Source organism: Notolepis coatsorum (genome assembly GCF_963971535.1).
Source record: "Notolepis coatsorum genome assembly, chromosome: 5".
In the NCBI taxonomy this organism is placed as follows: domain Eukaryota; kingdom Metazoa; phylum Chordata; class Actinopteri; order Aulopiformes; family Paralepididae; genus Notolepis; species Notolepis coatsorum.
The window spans coordinates 156,675,806-156,699,522 of NC_140169.1; the positions used below are offsets into that span (position 1 = coordinate 156,675,806).

The 23,717-nt window shown below is 43.6% G+C and overlaps 1 protein-coding gene across 1 annotated transcript in view; it reads left to right on the forward strand.

The window, feature by feature from the left end:
* osbpl6 (oxysterol binding protein-like 6) overlaps positions 1-18,193 on the forward strand; it is a gene marked incomplete at its 3' end in the record, with an annotated part of 253,483 nt that extends 235,290 nt beyond the window's left edge. Inside the window, exons 19-22 of the mRNA XM_084314748.1 lie at positions 4,935-5,079; positions 8,166-8,292; positions 17,629-17,751; positions 18,082-18,193. Of these exons, the coding sequence (XP_084170874.1) occupies positions 4,935-5,079; positions 8,166-8,292; positions 17,629-17,751; positions 18,082-18,193 (507 nt within the window). The remainder of the gene's footprint in view (positions 1-4,934; positions 5,080-8,165; positions 8,293-17,628; positions 17,752-18,081) is intronic.
* Positions 18,194-23,717: the final 5,524 nt, after the last annotated feature.

The window sequence follows — 23,717 nt, forward strand, 5'->3', positions numbered from 1 at the left end:
GATCAAAGATGAGCAACCATCCATCTACCAATGGGAGGTCCTCCCCTTCGGAACCACATGCAGCCCATGCTGTGCTACGTTCGCACTGCAAAAACATGTGACAGAAGACCCTGAAGCTGACGAGGAGGTCAGACAAAGTGTAGAGAGGAGTTTCTACGTGGACAACTGTCTGCAAAGCGTCTCGACGCCAGAAGAAGCCGAAGCCCTCCTACTCAAGCTCCGCGCCTCACTGATCAAAGGCGGCTTTGATCTCAGGCAGTGGGCCAGCAGTGACCCTCAAGTACTTCGCAGCCTCTCCCCAGAGACAAAGGCAGCAAGCAGCGAGACCTGGATGGCGACCATCCCAGGTGAAGCACAAGAAATGACATTAGGCCTAGTCTGGCGCTTCAAAACAGACTCGCTCCATTACAAATACACACCCCTGACCACGGAGCAGGGAAGGTCGACCCCTCTACCGACCACCAGACGGAGCGTATACAGAACACTCGCAAGGCAATACGACCCGCTGGGGTGTATCCTACCTTACACCACCCGGGCAAAAATGATTGTACGAGAGCTGTGGGACAAGGAACAGGGCTGGGACGACCCCATACCCGACCACCTCGCTTCCACCTGGAGAGAGTGGGAGAGAGAACTCAACTCGCTCCAAAATGTGAACATACGCCGAAGCTACTTTCCACCCACAGTGCGGCTGGAGACGTGCCAGATGGACCTGCACGTCTTCAGCGACGCCTCAGAAGTGGCCTACGGCTCGGTGGCTTACTTGCGGGCCCGAGAGGAGGGAGGAGAAATACACACAGCCTTCATCCTGGCTCGCTCAAGGATAGCCCCCCGCAAGCAACAATCGATCCCGCGTCTAGAGCTCTGCGCAGCTCTGGTAGGCGCGCAACTCGCCACGTTAATCCAACGTGAACTCACCATCCCGGTGCAAAGAACAATCTTGTGGTCAGACTCCATGACCGTACTCACATGGATCCAGTCCGATTCTTGTAGATACAAGGTCTTCGTGGGAGTCAGAATCACAGAGATCCAAGACCTAACAGGATCAGCGTGCTGGAGGTACGTGGACACGAAACAGAACCCAGCAGATGTCATCACACGGGGGATGTCCCTAGATGACCTCACACGTCACAATATCTACAGTGACGGTCCTGAGTTCCTCAAGCTCCCGGAAGAAGAGTGGCCTAACCCCACCCCTCGGGAGGCTAGTCAAGAGGAGGCAGAGATCAAGAAATCTATGTTCTGTGGGTTGACGCACACACCAGTCCCCACTGACCCTAACATAGACGACTGCCCCACCTTTGAGAGTGCGCAGTTAAAGACATTCCTGTGGCACCACCCTGAGGTTCCCCCCACTACCGACATTAACGCAGCTAACTACGAAGAAGCAGAACTCCTTCTGCTACAGCGAGCCCAAAGAGACTCGTTCCCCGACGAGCTAGACTGCCTGCAGGGAACAAAGCCAGTCCCGTCAGACAGCAGACTGCTCCACTTGGCCCCCGAGCACGACACCCATGGCCTCATCAGGGTGGGTGGTCGTCTGAGACGGGCCCCCGACTTAACGGATGACGTCAAGTTTCCTATAGTCCTCAACTGCCGACACAAGGTCACCGAGCTCATCATAAAGAAATACGACGAGGATGTGCACCACGCTGGGGCAGAGAGAGTCTTCGCTGAGATCCGACGTCGCTATTGGATACTGAACGGAAGAGAAGCAGTACGTCGCTTCCAGCGGACTCGACCAGACTGTCGCCAGTGGCGAGCACAGCCCAATATACCCAGGAGGGCCGACCTGCCTCACCACCACACCCGACCCGTGACAAGGCTGATAGAATTGCCGAGGCTCCCTGACTCCCTTGATGACGATCATGACCCACTGACTTTGTAGATTGCCCTACTCCCCCACAACAGACATTGAGTAGTTGACTAGACTATTAATCTGTCTTCCTTTTAACTAATTAGGTGCGGACTAATTAGGAGGCGGCTGTTGTGAAGGGCCAGATTAAACTGAATATATATATGTATCGTTTGATATACCTTGTATATTATTTATATATATACACGGAATATCCCTTTACCTGCGTACAGACCAGAGTAATATTCGCTCTCCTATTGGACAGCGGCCCCAGGCGCCAACGACCAAGCCCCCAACGGCAAGTTCAAAGACAACTCTGGGCATGTCAGAACATGCCCAGAGTCTGCGTAGTAAGACTTGGGACTAGATATTCACTTAAGTATAAATACGGCGCAGGTGTAAACGGCAGTACCTTACCTAAACCTTACTTACCCTTCACCACGAGTCAACGTGCAGTGAAGTGAGCAACCTTGCATCTAAATAGAGAGAGCATTGAGAACCGCGTGCGAATAGAATGTTAAAGTGTCAGAGTTTAATGCAGTAACGTTGAGTTCGACTTAATCTAATGTGAAGTAATAGTCGATCATTTATTGTATATCGTGCGGCCACAGTTCTTCCGTGTGTAGCATTACCCATCGGTTCGTCGTGTCTTTAGCTAGTGCACTTATCCAGGCTGTGTGGCCTAAATACGTGCCCACACCCGAGGAGTCCTAGGCGAGAACCGTTGGACATGTACACAGGAGAATCGGCACCGGCGATTGCAGAACCATTTCTGGTTGGATTATATTGCTTTGGGACCGTGACCACCGGAGAAGAGCACCGTTGATTTCCACTGTCGTTTGGGATTTAACCTCGTGAGGATTACCACTCGGGCCTGCCTCTTGGAAGGGGCTGGCTAGCTGTCGTCAATGCTGTCGAGCATCTTGGATTACAACTATTGCTTTTGTCTGCTGATCAAGGGAGTACAAGCACAGACTCCTGTACCTGGAGCCTCTTTATTCCTCGTTGACTCAGACGGAGTACCCGAACTTTCCTCTACCCATTGTCTCCAGTTGGTACCGGTGTTGCCCTATATAATTGCTACTGTACCACAGGTGGCGTCAGCTTAGACCCATCATAGTATTCCTACTATTCTGACTTATGCTCTTGACTGACTTTACGTATATTCTTCGCCATACAAGCGCGACCCTAATTCTCAATCTGTAACCTAACGTTGCCTAATAATAATAAATAACCCTCCAATAGAATTTCTGTGTCAATGCCGTGTTCTTGTGAGTGTTCACCATCAATATTTGATGTACTGTTTGGCCAGTAATTAAAGTACATAACTAGCAGTGGTTTAATATATCACAATCTTTAATACAGTCAGGGTTTTGTAACCCCTCAGTTACAGACAGTATAGCACAGTTTAGTATAATATTGCAGTTTAGCGTGTCAGGATGACGTAGCATAGAGTTGTAGTGTAGGCCAGTATGAGCATAGTAATATAGTATAGCGTAACATAGAATAATAATATATTAAAATATTGTATAATACTGTACCAATATGGTGTAGAATAAATAGTATGATTTAGTTATATTATAATAAAATAGAAATTAGATAGTATATAGAAGTATAATACATTATATAAGTGTGTGTGTGTGTGTGTGTGTGTGTGTGTGTGTGTGTGTGGGGGGGGGGGGGGGGGGGGGGGTGTAAATGAATGAACCTAAATATGTAGTTTGACTGATAGATAGACAAAATGGGTTTATTTATGTTGATTTAATTTGGTTGTGTTGATGTTAATTTTTTTTTGCAAAATGGGTATATTCTGTTTGGTTTTACACAATATGTCTATCGGTGTGTTGTGTGTGTAGGGGCAGGTATATATAAGATTTTTTCTTCTTCCTGTTCCTTTCGGCCATGGTATTTTTGGTGAACTATATGAATATGTACTGTTGGACTGTGGTAATTCCATGTATGAATAAATAAAATGAAAAAAAAATTAAAATCAAGGACTTTCAAGTACTTTTCCAACCACTATTTTTCATTTTAAAAAGGCATTTAAAAGGATCCAATTCACTTTTAAATGCGTTTTTTTTATTGCAAAAAAATCTGATCCAATATTTATGGCTTTCCGACAATTAGTTAGACTTTAGATTAAAAATATAATAATTTAAATGCAATACATTTTTTTATTTGAATTACAATGACTTTTTAAGCACCTTGTTAAAAATTGGCTGTTTTCAAGGAATTCCAGGCCTTGACCTTTTAATCAAAAATCAAGCACTTTAAGCGCTTCAAGGACCTTGTGCGAACCCTGCTACTGTCCACACAAAGCTACCATTCCTTGCCACCTTGCATTCCCAGCAAGCCGGGAGCCCCTGTTGCATGGTCTCCTGCCCCCTGCCTTAGCAGAAAGAAATTGATATTAGAAGACCTCGTTCGAGGTAACGAGCCTGTGTGAATCGCAGACAAAGCTAGTTTAATAATAACCCATTCCGAAGTAACCGCCCTCCCTTATTTGGGCAGAAAGATTAAGACGAGCGTAAGAGAGGTCTACTTTTCAAGGTGTGGTCGGTGAGATTATGGTTTCCTTCCACAGATGCCGTCTGTCCCGTTACTTAAAAACCTTGTGTGTTGTGTGCTTGAACGCTAAAAACGTCCCACATCACAATTATGTCACCAAAGTGGGCAAGTATCCAAGTGCGCTTAGCTTAGTGAGGAGAGACGGGTGCGCATCGGAAAGATTAAAGTTAGCGTGTGCACTCCCTATCTACACGATATACAGCTACAGGCAAATCCAGAGAACTCCAGCTGTTTTTGGAGACAACACAGATTCCTCCTTGTCTGAGATTCAGTGGTGTTTGGAACACTGACTTTTACACATTACCGTGAGCGAAATGTTGAACGACAGTAGCATTGCTGACCAATAATAAGAGGAAGAGTAGGATGGCTTCAAAATATCCTGAACTTTTACTAAGACTAGCTTTCATACTTTGTGCAGCGCTGAGGAATTGCCTCATTGACACAATCTTAAAAGTAGAATGGCACATTAACCGAAGGCGCACAACCCGCTAATATTACGTTTCACTTCTAGGGAAACTTGTGGAGTTCCAATGTGAACGAGATCCAAGGCTTTGTGATGGATCAAGAGGGGAAAGTCGTCCATCGACTTTGTGGCAAATGGCACGAGGGCCTTTACTGTGGAGTCCCGCCCTCCGCTAGGTGTGTCTGGAGGCCAGGTAATCATCCATTTATTTATTTTATTGTATTTAACTATTTTTTTTTTTTTTTTTTTTTTTAAACAGGGAAGTCCAGTCAAGATTTATTGAGGTCAGCAGCCAGGCGTTAGAATACCTTCTTTTTTTTCACAACCAAGAAATGTACCAAACTAGTTTTACTCATCCTCAAACTGAGAAGGAACCATAACCGAATCCAAGACCATGTGGTTGAACTTGCTTGCTTTTCCTGGGACTGAGTGCCAGGGTGTGATGGTATAAAAGTAGAAGTAGAAAGCTTTATTGTCATTAAGCACAATACAGTACAACGAGATTGGTTGGTGCAGCACCTAAAACAACGACAACAGTACATACCCACTCTACCACACAACACATCCACGATGTACCTATACACAGGGGCGTAGCTGGGGGGGGGTAGCTTAGGATGATTCCAAGGGCCCAGCACTGGAAGGGGGCCCAAAAAAATTTTTTTTTTTTTTTTACTAGACATCACTCATGTGTATTATTGATGCTCTCATTGATACTATGTTTGTTAAGTGTGTGTGTGTGTGTGTGTGTGTGTGTGTGTGTGTGTGTGTGTGTGTGTGTGTGTGTGTGTGTGTGTGTGTGTGTGTGTGTGTGTGTGTGTGAGATATATAGAGAGAGAGGGGGGGCTTTGGTAGACTATTGCATTGCATTGAAGATGAACGCAATGCGACATCCTTTACTAGGCTCACCCACCAACAGTGCAGGTGCTGAACTGCTGATCCGAATGTATAGGTAAAAACCATATTATGCGTTTTAATCAATAAAAAAACGGGCAAAAAAAAATCCGCTTGCGCGCTGACGCGCGCTCGCATTCACTGGGGGCCTACAAATACATTCGTTCATGGGGCCCAGAATCTGGAGCTACACCCCTGCCTATACACACTACCATACATGTGTTGTACACTTACCCACTGACACACCACACATTCACTCCCACTCATACCCTCTGCTACATTATGCACTTATTCACAGGAACATTAAAAAGGTTTAAAAAAAACATCACAGCAGAATAAAAAACATTTCACATCGGCGGAAAAATATTGCACATTAACGAATACCATTTTTGCATTATTGATTATATTTACCTATAACCCACAGTCAGGTTGGAGACATTAGTGCCAGGCTGTGATGGTACTTCCCTATAATCCACAGCACCCGGGCTCAAGACCCGTCCAATCTTTCGCCGTCGACTAAAGACACAGACTCTTCAACCATTATCTGAAAAAATTATTATTATTATTATTCTAACCCTAACTAACCTTACTGTCATGCACATACTGTAATAAACTAACCTACACTGTAGCACTCAACACTTTGATGAACATTGTTACTCAGCTGATAGAGTTGTGCCCTTCCTGATGACTTGTCGTACAGAACTTGTAAGTCGCTTTGGATAAAAGCGTCCAGCTAAATGACTAAATGTAAATGTAAGAGGATTCACTTCATATTTGATCAGTGCTCATAACTTAGGTTACTGACTACTTTTATTATAATTCTTATTCTTTTTTATTGATGCATAATTGTTTTACTTTTACAATCTTTTTCTTACCTTTACAGTATATTCATCCGTTTAAATTATTTATCTTAAATGGCATTTAACTCGACACAATTGCAAATGAGGGGCAAATCTGTACATTTGATTAGCACCATTACTCAGTAGTTTATATATTTTATACCTGTACATGTACATTGTATATTATTACTGCACTTTACTGTTCCATTTGCACTCTGGTCAGATGCCAAACCTATTTTCCTTGTACTGTACTTGTGCTGTATGAGGACAATACATTTGTATCTAATCTCAATCGTTTTAACATTACGATAACATTACATAACAAAAGCTAGCGATTGGCGTAGGACGGAAAGCATGTGATCCAGTCAACAACAAGGTTAACCTCTTAACAGGCGCCCAGAAAAGCAGCAATTTTTTTTTACTTGAACTTGAGGACTGCATACTTTTTTTGCAAAGATTATCTTTATATGTTATGCTTATAACACATGCATGAGCCTGGTCTTTTTTGAAAGATAACATTCTGAAGTTTCTTACACAATAAAGAAAAATCACTTTTAGTGCTAATGAAAGAGTAACATAGGTCTGAACTTGAGTTGAACTTGAGTACTTTTTTATTGTATTATGTAGTACAGAAATGTGTCTTGAGAGATCCGGGTAAACCGTGTGCCAAGAAAAAAGCTCTCAGGTATTCCTCATCCACGGCTAATTCATTTGAATTTTTATTTTTTTTACTTTATCTTTTTCCCCCTTTTTTTCGTTTTTCTCCCATCCCAATGTTAGTCGTTATGCCAATTCCCAATCCCCTACCTGGTTGTTGCGTGCTCTGCCCTGTACCGTCGGTCTGGGAGGGCGGAGACTATCACATGCTTCCTCCGACACATGTGTAGCCAATCCCCACTTATTTTCACCTGGCAGTGTGGACTCTCTGGGGGAGTGTAACGTGTGGAGGACACTACCTCCCCCAAGATCCGACCTCGCTGTGCAGGTGCCCCGACCGATCTGTAGGAGTCGCTGTTTTTTTACAGCGACCAGGACCCACCCTCTAACACTGCCAATTGTGTCAGTATGGACGGTCGGCCAACCCGGAAGCACCACAGCTGGATTCGATCCCACTGTCTCTGTGGTGGTGGGCAGACGCTTAGACCGCTGCGCCACCCGGCCGCTCCCTTGAATTTCTTTTCACTTCTGGTTTTCGCTCGTCACCTTTCACCTAGATCCCTTATTCGCACACCCCCACGTGGGGTATCAATGGAAAGCTACACTCATTGGCTACAACCCTGACCAATCATATTTGCAATCGGCGGATGATCGACAGTTCTAGAGCGTCGGGAGTCCGGGGTGGTAAAAAGTTGCACGCCTGACATATCATCGTGTAACTCGAGAACCGAGGCACGGATTTGGTCGAGTGAGGTGGCGTTAGAACGGCAACAAATAGGGCTTTAATTGTATATATAATATGTTCGGCGAAGAATGCAGCCCGAGCCGCTAGAGGCTCGCAATGTTAATGAGTTAAGAGGTTAATGAGTTGTCCCTCTTGTCGTCCCCGCAGGGTCCATGCCCACAGACTATGAACTATACTACGGCTTCACCAGGTTTGCTATTGAGCTCAATGAGCTTTGCCCTGAGCTGAAAGACGCACTGCCGTCCACAGACGCCCGCTTCAGGCCCGATCAAAGGTACCCCCCTTCCCCCACCCCCTCCCTTCCTCCACCATGCACAGCCAGAGTGGGAAAGTGAGGGAATGTGTAACACTGTCATTGGGTTTTTAAGCTTGTGTATATAATGCTGCTGCCACCTGCTGAGAGGAAGCTGTAATTGTTTCTCTGAAATGAACATAATGTTCTGTAGATATTTGGATTGGGTCCCTTCACTGTCGGGGGTGGGGGAGGGTCAGACTATTCACAGCTCATGCAATGGTTGTAAAATACAAGGCTTTGATATATATACGGTTGTGTTTATCAATTCATTTTACAATCGTTACAATAGAAGTGAAGAGAAATTTATTTTTTACGACCATTTACAAAAGAGAATTTCAGTCCATGGCGCTCGCTGCACTATTGATTTTTGTTTAAAATCTAAACCTAATATCAGACCGAGGTCAAGTTTCAGCCATTGCCGTGTATATGAACCAATAACGAGTCTTGATTGATTGAAAACTTTATTAACAGATTGCAGAATGGGTACAATACAGTACGGCTCAATACACACAATTGTTAAGGGGATGCAGACCAGGGCCCCGTTCCCCGTACCTGGTTCAACTAAGTCGATCAAGATGTCATTATCCAGATTCAGTTAACCCGATGTTTGAAGCCGGGATTTTCCTGTTCCTCGAAGGTGGATTCAGTCTCGTTAACTCAAGCCAGACTTGAGACCCAGGATAATTGCGCGTGCCCGCCTCAGCCGAGAAGGCAGCACGTATCGAGAGCAGAGATCCTGATTCTCTAGCGGCATTGATTGATTAATTGATTTAAAACTTTATTAACATATTGCAGTACGGCTCAATCGCCTCGCCGACAAGTTAAATGCGTTATCTATAGGCTAATTTTAAGTCCCTCATTACCTCAATCAATCAGATTATATTTCTTTAAACTTGCCTGCTGGATTGAATAATCAAATGAGATCTTGCTAGCGAAAATAATTAGTTGAATGAATGAATGAATGAAAACTTTATTTAACAGATTGCAGAATGGGTACAATACAGTACGGCTCAATACATACAATTGTTAAGGGGATGCAGACCTGAGAAAGACGTTTGTCTTGTTTCCATCAGGGTCCCCCATTTTCAATTCATATAGACATATATGACATACATGACATACAGATAGTCAGTACTGCTACATCTATACATTTATGACATACCAGATTTGCAAATACAGTACTGTTTGTGATACAGAAGGAGTCAAGAAAAGGGAGTATATACATTTGACGTAGAAACTGTACATTGGAGGTTGGGTGGGGGGGGTTGGGTACATTGGGATATTGACAACCATACTGGGTAATTTACATTGGAGGTGGTTGGGGGGGGGGGGGGGGCGGGGGGCATACTGTATAAACAAGTAACACTGTACATTGAGGGGGGGGGGGAGGAGACACTGTACAAACAAACACAATTGTACATTGAACTATTGACAAAACCATACTAGGTAAATGACTGTACATTGGAGGGGGTTGGAATGATTGGGTTAGGATATTTACAGGGGCCAGTGTTGAATTGCAGTCTCCCGTAGGTGTCCCTTGAGAGAGGTTTTGAAAGTGGGTAGTGATCCACATTCCTTTACAGCTTTGGGTAGGGCGTTCCACATTGATGTGGCATAATTGCGAAACGTGTTTAGTCCCTTATTTGAGCCGAATCTGGGTTTGACATGATTTGTGGAGCTCCCTCTGGTGTTGTGATCGTGGTATTCACTGACCTTTGGGAAGTATTTTGACATGTACATGGGTACCTTGGTCGTGTAGTGTATCTTGTAGACCAGGCCCATTGCAAGTTGTTGTACTCTGTCGTCTACTCTAAGCCATCCTAGGTTGTCGAAGTGGGCAGGGGTGAGGTGGGTTCTAGGAGTAAGGTCAAGCAGTAGTCTGACCAGTTTGTTTTGAGATGTTTGTAATTTTGTTTTTAGCGCCTTTGAGGTGCTTTGGTACCATGAGGTGCAAGCATAGTCGTAGTACCCCTGAATGAGTGCTCCTGCCAGAGTCTTCAGGGTGTTCTTGTTTACCAGAGAGGAGATCCGGTACAAGAATCGAGTTCGTTGGTTGACTTTTTTTATTACATTGGATGCCATTTTGTCACAGGAGAGATTAGCCTCTAGGATGGACCCCAGGTAGGTAATTTCATCTTTCCTTGTGACAATATTGTCACCCACTGTAACTGAGAAGCCGTCGGTCTTGCTGAGTTTGTTATTTGAACCGAAGAGAATGGACTCTGTTTTGCCCATGTGTAATGATAGTTTGTTATCAGCGAGCCATATGCAGATTCTGCCTAGTTCCGAGCTGAGGGTTTTTTCAACCTGTAACTTGTTCTTGTCAGAGACCAGCAGGGCTGAGTCGTCCGCAAACAGGAACAAGTTGCAGTCACAAGCTGACGACATGTCATTTGCATAAATTAGGAACAGTAGCGGTCCTAGTATGCTTCCTTGTGGAACACCACAGCTCACTGTGAGGGGGGGGGATAGGGTACCGTTTACCTCCACCATCTGTTCCCTCCCCTCAAGGTAGGATTGCATCCAGCTCACTGATAGACTATCAAAACCAATTGCTTTTAGCTTGTCAATCAGAATGGAGTGATTGACCGTGTCAAAGGCCTTTTGTAGGTCCAGCATGACCATGCCGCAGTATTTGCCTGCGTCCACCTCTTGTTTGATGTGGTCATTCAAATAGAGAAGGCATGTGTCAGTGGAGTGGGATGTTCTGAAGCCAGATTGGAATTCGTAGATTAGATTTTTTTCCGCTAGGTACTTTTCGACCTGTTCGTAGACTATTTTTTTCATGACTTTCGAGATGGAGGTGAGAATAGAAACAGGGCGGTAGTTGCCTGGGTCTAATTTGCTGCCCTTTTTGTGCAGAGGGGTCACCCTCGCAATTTTGAAGTCCTTGGGGACGTGTCCCTGTTTTATGGAGAGGTTTATTATGTGTGTGATGATTGGTGTGATGGCGGCTGCTGAGTCTCTGAGGAATTTGGAGGGGATGTTGTCATGGCCAGTGGCCTTGTTAGGTTGGAGGGCGCTCAGTTTATTGAGTACCTCATCTGTTGTTACCGTTTCCAGCTTGAAGTCGTCCTTGCGGACCCCTAGGTTTTTGTAGAAAGCTACTATGTGTTCTACCCCATAAAGCCCTGAGTGGGAGGGTAGTTTGTTTACCAGTGTTGTGGCTATGTTTGTGAAGAAAATGTTTAAGTAATTGGCTACATCCAGCTTGTCTGTGATGAGCGTGTTGTCAGTTTTTATGTTTATGTTTGAGAATCTGGTTTTAAGTTTTTTACTGCATCCTAGTTGATTATTGAGTAATTTCCAAAGTTCACGTGGTTTGTTTTTGTTTTCCTCAGTTTTGTCATTAATGAAATTCTTTTTTGCAGTTTTGATCATGGAGTTTACGTCGTTTCTTAGTCTGTTTCTTTCTAGTTTGAGTTCAGTCACGTGGGCTTGGAGTTCACTGCTCGTGCTTTTAGTAAGCTTTGACTGACTTTTACGAAACTCAGAGCATTTTTTGTCTCTGGTTTTCATAGCGGCCAGTATTTCGGAGTGCATCCACGGCTCAGCGCGATTTTTTACCCTGGTGGTTCTTAGGGGGGCCATGTCGTTTAGTATTGCTGAGAATTTGGTTTTGAAACCAAGCCATGTTTCGTCAACCAGTGTACCATTGAGTTCATCTGACCAGTCCAGACTCTCCAGTTCAAGGTTGAAGGCCTCGCTAGAGTAGGTTTTGAGGTCTCTAGATGTGACTGTTTTGTGGCAGCCAGCCTTTTGTTTTAGTTTTTTTCGGGTACAGAATATCATATAATGATCACTGTTATACAGAATTACGATACGGCTCTCTTACCCATTGATTGATGTGTGGTCGATCTTTTACTTATCTCCACTGTGGTCTAACGGGTTCTTCTTTTGACTTTCACGCAGACGACCGGGGTTCGAAACCCTAGTCTTTTCCTTCTTTTTGCAATATAGGAATAATTCAATTTGGTGCACGTTGAGAGCTATATAAAGAATGACATCCTCAATGCATGTAGATTTATAATATTTTAACTTAAAACCAGGCTACTTTGGCGTATAATCATTAATATTATATTTCAAAAAGTTATATTGGAAACACGGGGTTTCGAACACCGGTCGCTGAGTTGCCAGGATTGAGCACTACCGCTGGGCCACTGTGCCAGATGGGATAAATTCATTGTTTATACATTAATGAACGAGAGACCCGTGTTTAGAATATTCTTTATTTTGAATGAAGTTTTATTTCTTTATCCTCATTCATTAATGTGACGTCAACGGCTCATTCAATTTCTCAAATCCGTCAAACAGCGCATCTCATCAGACATCTTAATCCCAGTTACAATTAAAATAACCACATAATGTGTACATCGCACCGAGCGAGCGCCACGGTATATATAACGTGCATTATTTAGGACAAAGTGAATTTAGTATCAGCATTTTGGGTCTATTTTACATTTCAAAAGCCCCCTCTGGAAGAATGGAGCACAAAAACGTAATTCAGAATGGTATAATGCAGATCGTAGACTGTGGGAATAATTTCAGGAAACGGGCTGTCACTTCTTTGCGGGGGCGTGGCGATGGTTGATCCGGCTAACTTGAACTTAAACCCTGCTTTCGACCAGGCTCAAACTTTTGGATCTGTTGTCATGGTGATTTGGATAATCCAGGTACGGGGAGCCGGAAAGTCCGGCTTAAGTCAGACTTAACCGAAAGTTATCCGGCTAACTCAGTTATCCAGGTACGGGGAACGGGGCCCGGAGAAAGACGTTCGTCTTGTTTACATCAGGGTCCCCCATCTCATCAGTCTACACATCATAAACGTGCACGGAGCTGTGGGTATTGCATCTGTCGTGGCATATTTTTAAATTAGCCAAACAGTGAAGCTGTAGAAATTCAGATGAGTCAAATTGTATAAAAAAATAGAACATAGTTTATTATCCGTTTCCATGGCCATAGAAAGAAAATGATCAGTTTATCATCGGAGACACACAAGCATCTGACCAGAAAGTGACAGCGAGCTTCGGTCAGACTTACAATAAATACATAATTGACATGACGTACATAAGATGACAAATTAATAATAGATCTGACAAGAAAGGTGAACAAAGAAATGCCCTAGTGAGAAAATGAAAACAAAAGATGGGTCTCGGCTTTGTTATGTCTTCACACAAGAACCGGAGCCAGATATGTCATATCTCCTGGCCCTTTGGCTGTTGTTTTAAGAAACACTGCTAGTGTCTTTAGCTGTTATACTAGTTGACCCATATTAACTAGTCAAGGCTGTAAGAGAATATGTATTTTCTTTTCTTTTTTTAATTATCTTTTTCCCCCCTTCTTTTTCCGTAATTTTTTCCCCATCCCAATGTTAATCGTTATGCCAATTCCCAATCCCCTTCCTGGTCGTTGCGCACTCTACCCCCTACAGTCGGTCTGGGAGGGCGGAGACTATCACATGCTTCCTCCGACACATGTGTAGCCAGCCCACCGCTTCTTTTCACCTGGCAGCGCGGGCTCTCACTGAGAGAGTGTAACGTGTGGAAGGGTCACACTACCTCTCTTAGATCCTTCCCTTTGCTGTGCAGGCACCCCGACCGAACTGTAGGAGTCGCTGTTTTACAACACCAGGACCCACCCTCTAACACTGCCAATTGTGTCAGTGTGGACGGTCGGCCAAGCCGGAGGCACCACAGCCAGATTCGATCCCACTGGCTCTGTGGTGGTAGACAGACGCTTAGTCCGCTGCGCTACCCGGCCGCCCCGAGTATATGTATTTTAAAACAGAACTATGGACATGATAATATTTTCCATGACACATCATCTCTGGGTGGTAAATGGAAAATGGACAGCATTTAAGTAGAGCTTTTATCCAAAGCGCTTTACAACGTATGCCTCACATTCACCCGTTCACTCCCTCGCGCACCGCCGGCGACCATGCCGGGTGCCAACCTGCTCATCGCAAGCAGTTAGGGATCTTGCTCAAGGGCACGTCCAGGGAGCAGCCGGAATCAAACCGGGAACCTTATATGATTACCAGACGACCACTCTACCTCCTTGCCCCTACATTGCCATTCTACTAGTTATGTAATTATAACAGTGACAGAGACAATCTATTGCATCTTGTAACGTATTTATTTTTCTTCCAATTTTACACATTAAACCAACAACAAAACGAGCACATAATCTCGCACACATTCATGCAATACCTCGTCTTATAGGGACCGTTACCTTATCGTTTCATTGAGCTGTAATTAACAAGGATTCAATGTCCTAGATGCCATTGTAACTGGTCTAACTCCACCCTCTTTAAAGTCGTCGTTGTGCATGGGAAGTGATGAGACAGTTGTGGCCATTCATTGTTTTATTTCTCCTGTTGAAACATCCCAGACAGGCACATATCAACACTTGGCCAGCAGATGGCGTCAACAACTTGCATAGGCTATTCCTCGTTCAGGCCAGACTGCTCATTTTGAATGATACATTGAAATATCACATTAAAATAAAATACACAATGAAATAATACAAATTAAGCAATAAGACATCTCCAATTACCTGTTGAAACATCACAGACAGGCACATATCAACACTTGGCCAGCAGATGGCGTCAACAACTTGCATAGGCTACAATGGGGGAAAACATGTCACGCTGTCAGAACGAGGCCTACAACGCATTGTTCAGCCATTACCACAAACTCAGTCAGCATGTGTCATACAAGAGTTCGCCACCACAGCTAAACCACATTACAAAAAGTGCAGAATTGTTCACATTAACACAGTTACCACTATATACAACTCCGGTTCATTGCCCGGCAACTTATTTACACAGTAAACCATCAATACGTTCTTTTAAACCACAGATATGTTCTAGAGGCACGGAACAGCTCTTACCTATTCCTCGTTCAGGCCAGACTGAACGGGAATAGGCGCGCAAGGGGAAATACGTCACTTCGGGAGGAAGTGACGACGGTTTCAAAATAAAAGACTATGAGAGTAAAAGATAATAATAAACAAATTAAAATAAAACGTTAGGGAGGGATTCTTTGTGGAATACAACATATTAGTATATTTTATATATATACCTGCTACATACTCCCCCCCTGAATTCCGCTAAAATCCCGAACCTACAGGACATGACACACTAACAGGGACCTCCAACACACGTCAGAACCGGCACGGGTTTACATGAAGAAACGTATCTTCAGAATCAGCTAGAAGCTACCTGTCAAACAGGTTCAGAGAAAACAAAAGGTTGATCAGGCCCCTGTTCCTCCTAGAAACGCTTGGTGCCTTATACACCAAACCTACCCGGCCTACTCAAGTCCCATATCCTACCTGTGAGCACATGCAGTAACACTACTTACAGTGACACATTGCAAGACTAAAGTGTACACAGACTAAACAAATATGCACTGACTACAGCAACTACAGTATACTGCCCATTGACCTAGACAACGTCGGTTTCTACGGTGTGAGCTAACTGCAGCCGATACAGTACACTGCCCTGCAAAGGCTAACCGCAGTCACTATAGTATACTGCCCCTTGACCACACGGTGTGAGCTAACTGCAGCAACTACGGCAACCTGCCCTCCAACCTAAACACTTAAGATACAAACACAGGACGTGGAAATCAAGGAGCGTGAGAAATCAAAAAAAATGATTGGCCTCTGCACAAAGCACAGAATCCCTGTGACATGACAGAGAGTTCCCGACTCTGTATACTGTAGGGCACCAGCTCTGCACCAAAGCAGAGAGTTCCAGTGACATGACAATAAAATTCCAGGCTCTGCTCACTGCCATATAACCATATTCCCAATTATACTATGTACATGTATATAAACCAATATCAAAAAAAATGTATGAACTCCCCTCTACGACATAGGGATCCATCTTCCTTCTCTCACTACAAAACGAGCTATCAGGAAAGAAGGGAAAAAAATTATACATATTCCATTAATCACAAAAAAAATTCTCCAAATGCTTCAGCACCTTTAACAAAACAGAAAAACAAAAACTGACCACCAGTCCTTTTCAACAACTCAACTGTCCTCTTTTTTCAAAAAGAACACGATGTCCTCTTTTCTAGAAAGAACACGATGTCCACCTTTTTTAGAAAGAACACGGTGTCCTCCTTTTTTTTAGAAAGAACACGATGTCCTCTCAACTGTGACACAGTCACTTCGACACAAACCTCCCAAGGGAACTTTATTTTCTTCTTCTTCCTCCTCTTCCTCCGACCTCCGATGATCAAGCTGGCCTTGACCCTCATTGCAAAAATTTTTTTAGTGATCACAGCATCTTTCTTCTGTTCTTCTGTAGTTCTGTTCGACGACCTCCCGGTGACCAATCTGGCGTTGGTTCTTGTGTTGTCCTGGTCATCGGCACCACTGTAACTGGTCTAACTCCACCCTCTTTAAAGTCGTCGTCGTGCATGGGAAGTGATGAGACAGTTGTGGCCATTCATTGTTTTATTTCTCCTGTTGAAACATCCCAGACAGGCACATATCAACACTTGGCCAGCAGATGGCGTCAACAACTTGCATAGGCTATTCCTCGTTCAGGCCAGACTGCTCATTTTGAATGATACATTGAAATATCACATTAAAATAAAATACACAATGAAATAATACAAATTAAGCAATAAGACATCTCCAATTACCTGTTGAAACATCCCAGACAGGCACATATCAACACTTGGCCAGCAGATGGCGTCAACAACTTGCATAGGCTACAATGGGGGAAAACATGTCACGCTGTCAGAACGAGGCCTACAACGCATTGTTCAGCCATTACCACAAACTCAGTCAGCATGTGTCATACAAGAGTTCGCCACCACAGCTAAACCACATTACAAAAAGTGCAGAATTGTTCACATTAACACAGTTACCACTATATACAACTTTTAAACCACAGATATGTTCTAGAGGCACGGAACAGCTCTTACCTATTCCTCGTTCAGGCCAGACTGAACGGGAATAGGCGCGCAAGGGGAAATACGTCACTTCGGGAGGAAGTGACGACGGTTTCAAAATAAAAGACTATGAGAGTAAAAGATAATAATAAACAAATTAAAATAAAACGTTAGGGAGGGATTCTTTGTGGAATACAACATATTAGTATATTTTATATATATACCTGCTACACCATCACTGGTGGCCATATTCAAACTCATTACTCTCAATAATTGGCAATAATCGGCAAAACCGTTTACAGTTTTTGGATGCATGTGTGAGATTATGTGCAAAATAAATCAGCATTGTCTTTTGGTGAAGTGCCCCTTTAACTGATGAGTAAGCACCGCCTTGGCCCTGCAGACACCTGGAGGAGGGGAACTTAGAGACGGCCTCGTCCGAGAAGCAGAGGATAGAGGACATGCAGAGAGCAAGGAGGAAGTGGAACGACGAGAACGACATCAAACACCAGCCTCGCTTCTTCAAGTAAGTACAACAATATCAAACACCAGCCTCGCTTCTTCAAGTAAGTACAACAATATCAAACACCAGCCTCGCTTCTTCAAGTAAGTACAACAATATCAAACACCAGCCTCGCTTCTTCAAGTAAGTACAACAATATCAAACACCAGCCTCGCTTCTTCAAGTAAGTACAACAATATCAAACACCAGCCTCGCTTCTTCAAGTAAGTACAACAATATCAAACACCAGCCTCGCTTCTTCAAGTAAGTACAACAATATCAAACACCAGCCTCGCTTCTTTAAGTAAGTAAGCACTACTGAATGGTCTCCCCCTCCCCTCCCCTCCCCCCCAGGAAAGAGGTCGGAGCCAATCACAGGGAGAGCTGGGTCTCCAACAACACCTACTGGGAGCTCCGCAAGAACCCCGGCTTCCTCAACATGGAGCCCACAGAGCCCCTGTGGTAGCAGGCAGCACACCGTGACGTGGCGGAGAGAAGCCCTTACCACCTCTATACGCACAATAAGGTTTCAACAGAAACTCGTCCGTGACGACAGACTTTTCCGTGTGTGCATGGATACAAGCGACCTGAGAGGTGACCCCTGTGACCCCTGACCCCGCAGGTCATCCCGTCTGCCGGGGGACATCCCCCGGGGATCACTGACTCCGTCGCGCTCGCAGGGTCGTCAGGGCAGCAGTTTTAAACCAACCAGGAAGGGGAATTCTGGTCATTTTCATTTAAAAAGCTCTAGACTTTCCTGCCGGTCTGCCGTTGTTGTTGTTGCACCGATCGGTTCCCTGGTTTTTAAATATCATCGTCGTTGGGCCGTAATATGAACGAGTTGTGTTTTTGTGGGTCGATGCTGGAGTCTGCCTGCTGCGAACTGGAGTCTGCCGTTATTTAAAAACTCGAAAGGCAGCGGAGGTTTTCCCTGCGTCACGTCGAGTGCACGTACGGGAAGGAGCACACACACAAAAAAAAGCATATCAAATCATAGTAATGAGACGAGGCAAAAAGCAAGATGACAAATCAATTACATACAACTTGATTGACAAAAGGTTCATTCAATCCAACAGGGGGGCAACCATGCTGTATAGGTAAAGTTACCAAAAATACAAAGAAAATCCTTTCAAAGTCCTTTCATAGTAAAAAGTCTCTCTCTCTCTCTCTCTCTCTCTGTATCTCTCTCTCTCGCGCTCTCTCTCTGTATCTCTCTCAGGGTTCCCACGCTTGCCTTGAATTTTTTTTCCATACTACCTCCTGATTTTCCAGGTACCATATTAAGTGATGATCTATAGGCCCCTGAAGTTTTCCGCCCCCATCCGCGCCCCCCCTCCCCTCACACACACAACCCCCTAGGACACCTGACTACTTACTTGATTTAAAAGATGTACCAGTCAAGTCTACATTGTAAATGCTTAGAGATTATGTCTTATTGATAATATCAATGCATGAAATAATGCAACAAGCTGTAGATGAACAACAATTTATTGAACTGGAACACATGAGCACTGGGATTGATATATGTTCTCTCTTCCACTCCTCTCCTATCTCATCCTGTCCTCCTCTCCACACCTCCCCTCGTGTCCGCTCCTGTCTTCTTTTCCTATTCTTCTCAACTCCTCGTAATCATAATCGAAATTAATCGTTGAGGTTGCATCGTTTCACCCCTACTACTCTTACTCTGTAAAAGCATTTGTAAAAGCTTTTGTAAATCAAACTGGTTATCGTTATGAGAGCTAACCAGGGGCGGATTTTGGATTATAGGAGATCCGGGGCTTAGCCCAGATAGGTGCCCGCCTTTTATTTATTTATTTTTTTTCTAATTTTTTTTTTATTTTTTGCAGGCAAGGGGTGATTTTTTTTAATTTAATTAACCTGTACGTGCAATTTCCTGCAATATAGAGCCTTCAATCTTGACCAATAAAGCTGCTCTTTTCACTATAAAACTCAGTTAACCATAACATAGTTATGGTTAGATTTATATATTGGGGGGGGATATATCATATTTTTCATATGATCAAAAAGTGGTGGAGCAAGAGCATACCTTTGCTCCCCCAAGTTCAATAGTGGGAGAGCAGAGATGCTCCGAATGCTCTTATGGCCAGGCGTCTATGATTCACTGATACAAAGTAAAATAGTGCAGTGCAATAAAATAGTTAGTAAAATAGAATAAAATAATGCAATACTGCATTGCAATAAAATAGTTATCATCGTATTTTTTCGGGAGGACGGTAAGGAGTGCATTACAGTAGTCGAGTTGGCTTGAAATAAAGGCATGGATCTGGTTTTCAGCGTCCTTTTGATTTATAAATGCTATGTTTCTAAGGTGGAAGAATTAAGTTGTCAACTTGTTGATTGTGATTTAAAGCTTAGGTCTGAGTCTACCATGACACCAAGACTTAACTCACTCAAATACAGTTAGCAGCTGGATAGACCACAGATGGAAATTAGCTTCTGCTAAATCTGGTGCAAACATATTTTCATGTAACAATGATGAATTGTCAAAAAAAATAAAAAAGATTTAAATAGATTCGGGGCTTTTCAGAAAACATTCGGGGCTTGAGCCCAAGTAGCCACCCCCTAGCCCCGCCCCTGGAGCTAACGTTGGCTAGCTACTGTACCTGGTGCTGGCTAACTGGCTCGTTATGAGAGCTAACGTTGGCTAGCTACTGTACCTGGCGCTGGCTAACTGGCTCGTTATGAGAGCTAACGTTGGCTAGCTACTGTACCTGGAGCTGGCTAACTGCCTCGTTATGAGAGCTAACGTTGGTAGCTACTGTACCTGCCGCTGGCTAACTGGCTCGTTATGAGAGCTAACGTTGGCTAGCTACTGTACCTGGCGCTGGCTAACTGGCTCGTTATGAGAGCTAACGTTGGCTAGCTACTGTACCTGGCGCTGGCTAACTGGCTCGTTATGAGAGCTAACGTTGGCTAGCTAGTTAGCAAGATTGCACTGCTTACTAACTAACGTTGATAAACCCAGGTTTACCACACAGTTAAAACACAGCTACTTACATTTGAGGATAAACTTGCATAAGAAGTTTCACTCAAGTTTCACTGTAGATGCCAAGGCTCCATTGGCTCACCAAGCTGCCTGCATCAAATTCCAACATCCAATATACCATATAGGATGCCAAGAGCATGCTCTACAACATGGGATCATCCATTTCTATCTACAGTAAAAGCTGTTCACGTGTAAAGGGTTTTTATAAACTCATGTTAATTCTGTGCTCAATAGTTACATTTTATTACACATCATCCAATAAAATTTTCCAGGACAACTGTTTCTATTTCCATGTAATTGGTCACTTTTGCTCAGTTTCCATGCCTTTCCATACCTGGAAAATGAATCCCATGAATCCCATGTTTTCCATGTTTTCCAGGTCCGTGGGAACCCTGTCTCTCTCTGTATCTCTCTCTCTCTCTCTGTATCTCTCTCTCTCTGTATCTCTCTCTCTCGCGCACTCTCTCTCTCTCTCTCTTGAGTGCTTTAACCCCGCCAGAGCGCAGCCACCTTGACCGCACCAGAAAAACACAACTTGCCTTGTTCGCGGTCCAGTTAACATGTTGGTCAGGCGTTCAGTGACGGTGCCAGATAGGGGGGTCCAGGGTGAAAATTAACCAGAATTGTCTTTTGAAGTAGATCCACCCTAAACCGTTTTTTCGACTTCCGAGTATGTCCTTGCCTTAAAAAAGAAAAGTCGCCTATCCACACGTTTATAAAACAGCTTTTAGTGAAAACCATTTTATTTGTGAAAGCAGTTTGGTTTAGAGTAGTCTAAGAATTAAGACCTTTTTGATTACTTACTGTATATACCTGTGCATGTCTAGAGAGCAGCTTTCATTGGCATATGTACTATATCAACATCATTTGTTGTAGGGAAAAAGAGGTATTTTTGTAAAGAATATATATATATATATATATATATATATCCTGGACTTGTAAAGTTAATTGAAAGGGTATTGTGTGAAAGGAATTGGCAGAATTATTATTATTTTATTTTCCTTTTAATATCATTTCATCTGAATCATAGCAGTAATCTTTCTCGGGTGGGGAAACACATTTTGTTTTAAAAGGAATTTTCATTGGTGATGGATGGAAACAAGAGCCTGGAAACTCAACTCCTTATTTTAAAGCTTTTACTAACAACATTTAAATCCGATATGGGTCATCATCACACACACACACACCTACTTTCTCGGATTGCGGTTTGTTGTTGTTCTCTCATCATGGTGGTGGACGGCAAGCCCAAGAGAGTAAATACAGGGACATGTGTATCCCCCCCCCCCCCCCCCCCCCCCCCCCCCCCCCACCAGCTCACCACGAGGAGACATTCCTTCCTGAAGTCACTGGGCCTTCGCCCCCCCCCCCCCCCCCCTGCTCCCCAAGGCTAATTTTAAACACGAGCTACATCCAGAAACGTGTATAAACCCAACACACCACCCCCCTCCATGTAAACCGGTCAGCCTCGACAGGCAGCCATCAGACCCCCCCCCCATGTAAACCGGCGGTCAGCCCCGACAGGCAGTCATGAGACCGGAAGCGGCCACTCTGATCTGAAACGTAAGACGTGGTGAAACAGGAGCGACCCCCCCCATGTTCGCAGCAGGACGAGGTGGAGGTTAAAGTGTCCTCTACACTTCAGCCATAATGACTGCTGCTGCCGGTCACAGGCTGCCCTGCCTGTTATATAACCAACTAATTGTGACACACTAGAGCCCCCTACTGCTGCTTCTAAGGAACTGCATGTGTTTTTTTAAACGAGGAAAGGAACGTGGCATGAAGTCCTAGGAGCTCAGATAAATAAATAAAAAAACTCCCAAGCAAACAAATGTTTTCACAATAAAAGTAGAAGAATGCACTTAGGAGTGCAGAAGTGTGCCAAGGCTTGACAATATCTCCCCACGACGTGCCGCCGTCACTGTCACATTTTACTGGGTTTGATTGATTGATTGATTGATTGATTGATTGATTGATTGATTGAAAACTTTATTAACAGATTGCAGAATGGGTACAATACAGTACAGCTCAATACACACAATTGTTAAGGGGATGCAGACCAGAGAAAGACTTTCGTCTTGTTTACATCAGGGTCCCCCATTTTCAATTCATCTGGGTAGATGACAGAGATGAGAGCTGCCCTATATTATTGTCTCAACAGACCCCCAGCCAGGCTGTAAATCCATGTTTTATGATACCATCAAACTTTATATTCTAGCTCAGTTTTTACTCTTCATTCATTCTTTATTTAGTCTCGAAATGATTATCGAGAGTAAACTCTGATTTCCAATGATACCGGACGACACAGTACACAATACATATACAAATAAAAACAAGACAATCGATCAATAAAACAATTAAAAACAAACTGCAGACTGGGGTGAAATGGTTAGCAATTGATTGATTGATTGATTGATTGATTGAAGTTTATTTCAAATATGCAACATAACAAACATCAAGTACATATATAGCCTTAAGTATGTATATGTAGGCCTAAATGTATATAAAAAATAACAAACAAACTAAAAAGTCAAACAATTTTTTTTTATTTACATATTTGAAAAGGAGTGGGAAGCGCATACTTATTTAATCCCACCCCTGTTTACTCATCAGAACATACTATATTTAATTTACTAATTCATACATTACACAGTACATTTCGCAGAGTACATTTTACTCAAACTGAGTACAATTTTACTGAGTTTGACTAAAATGTACCCAGTTTGAGTAAAATTTACTCTGCGAAATTTTCTGTGTACTAGACTTATATTGAAAAGGTTTTCAATTAAGCCATTAAGGTTTTAAAACGGACTTAAGTACTGAGTTTTTAAGGTGTATTGCAGGAAGTTCCACATGTCGGGGCCACAGAAGCAGATTTCCCACGTCGAGTATAAACTCTGGCCCCCTAGAGTCTGATGAGGTCCAGAGGTCCAGAGGTCCAGTCCAACAGGGAGGTGTAGTCTGACGTCACGTTGGACCGCCCGCG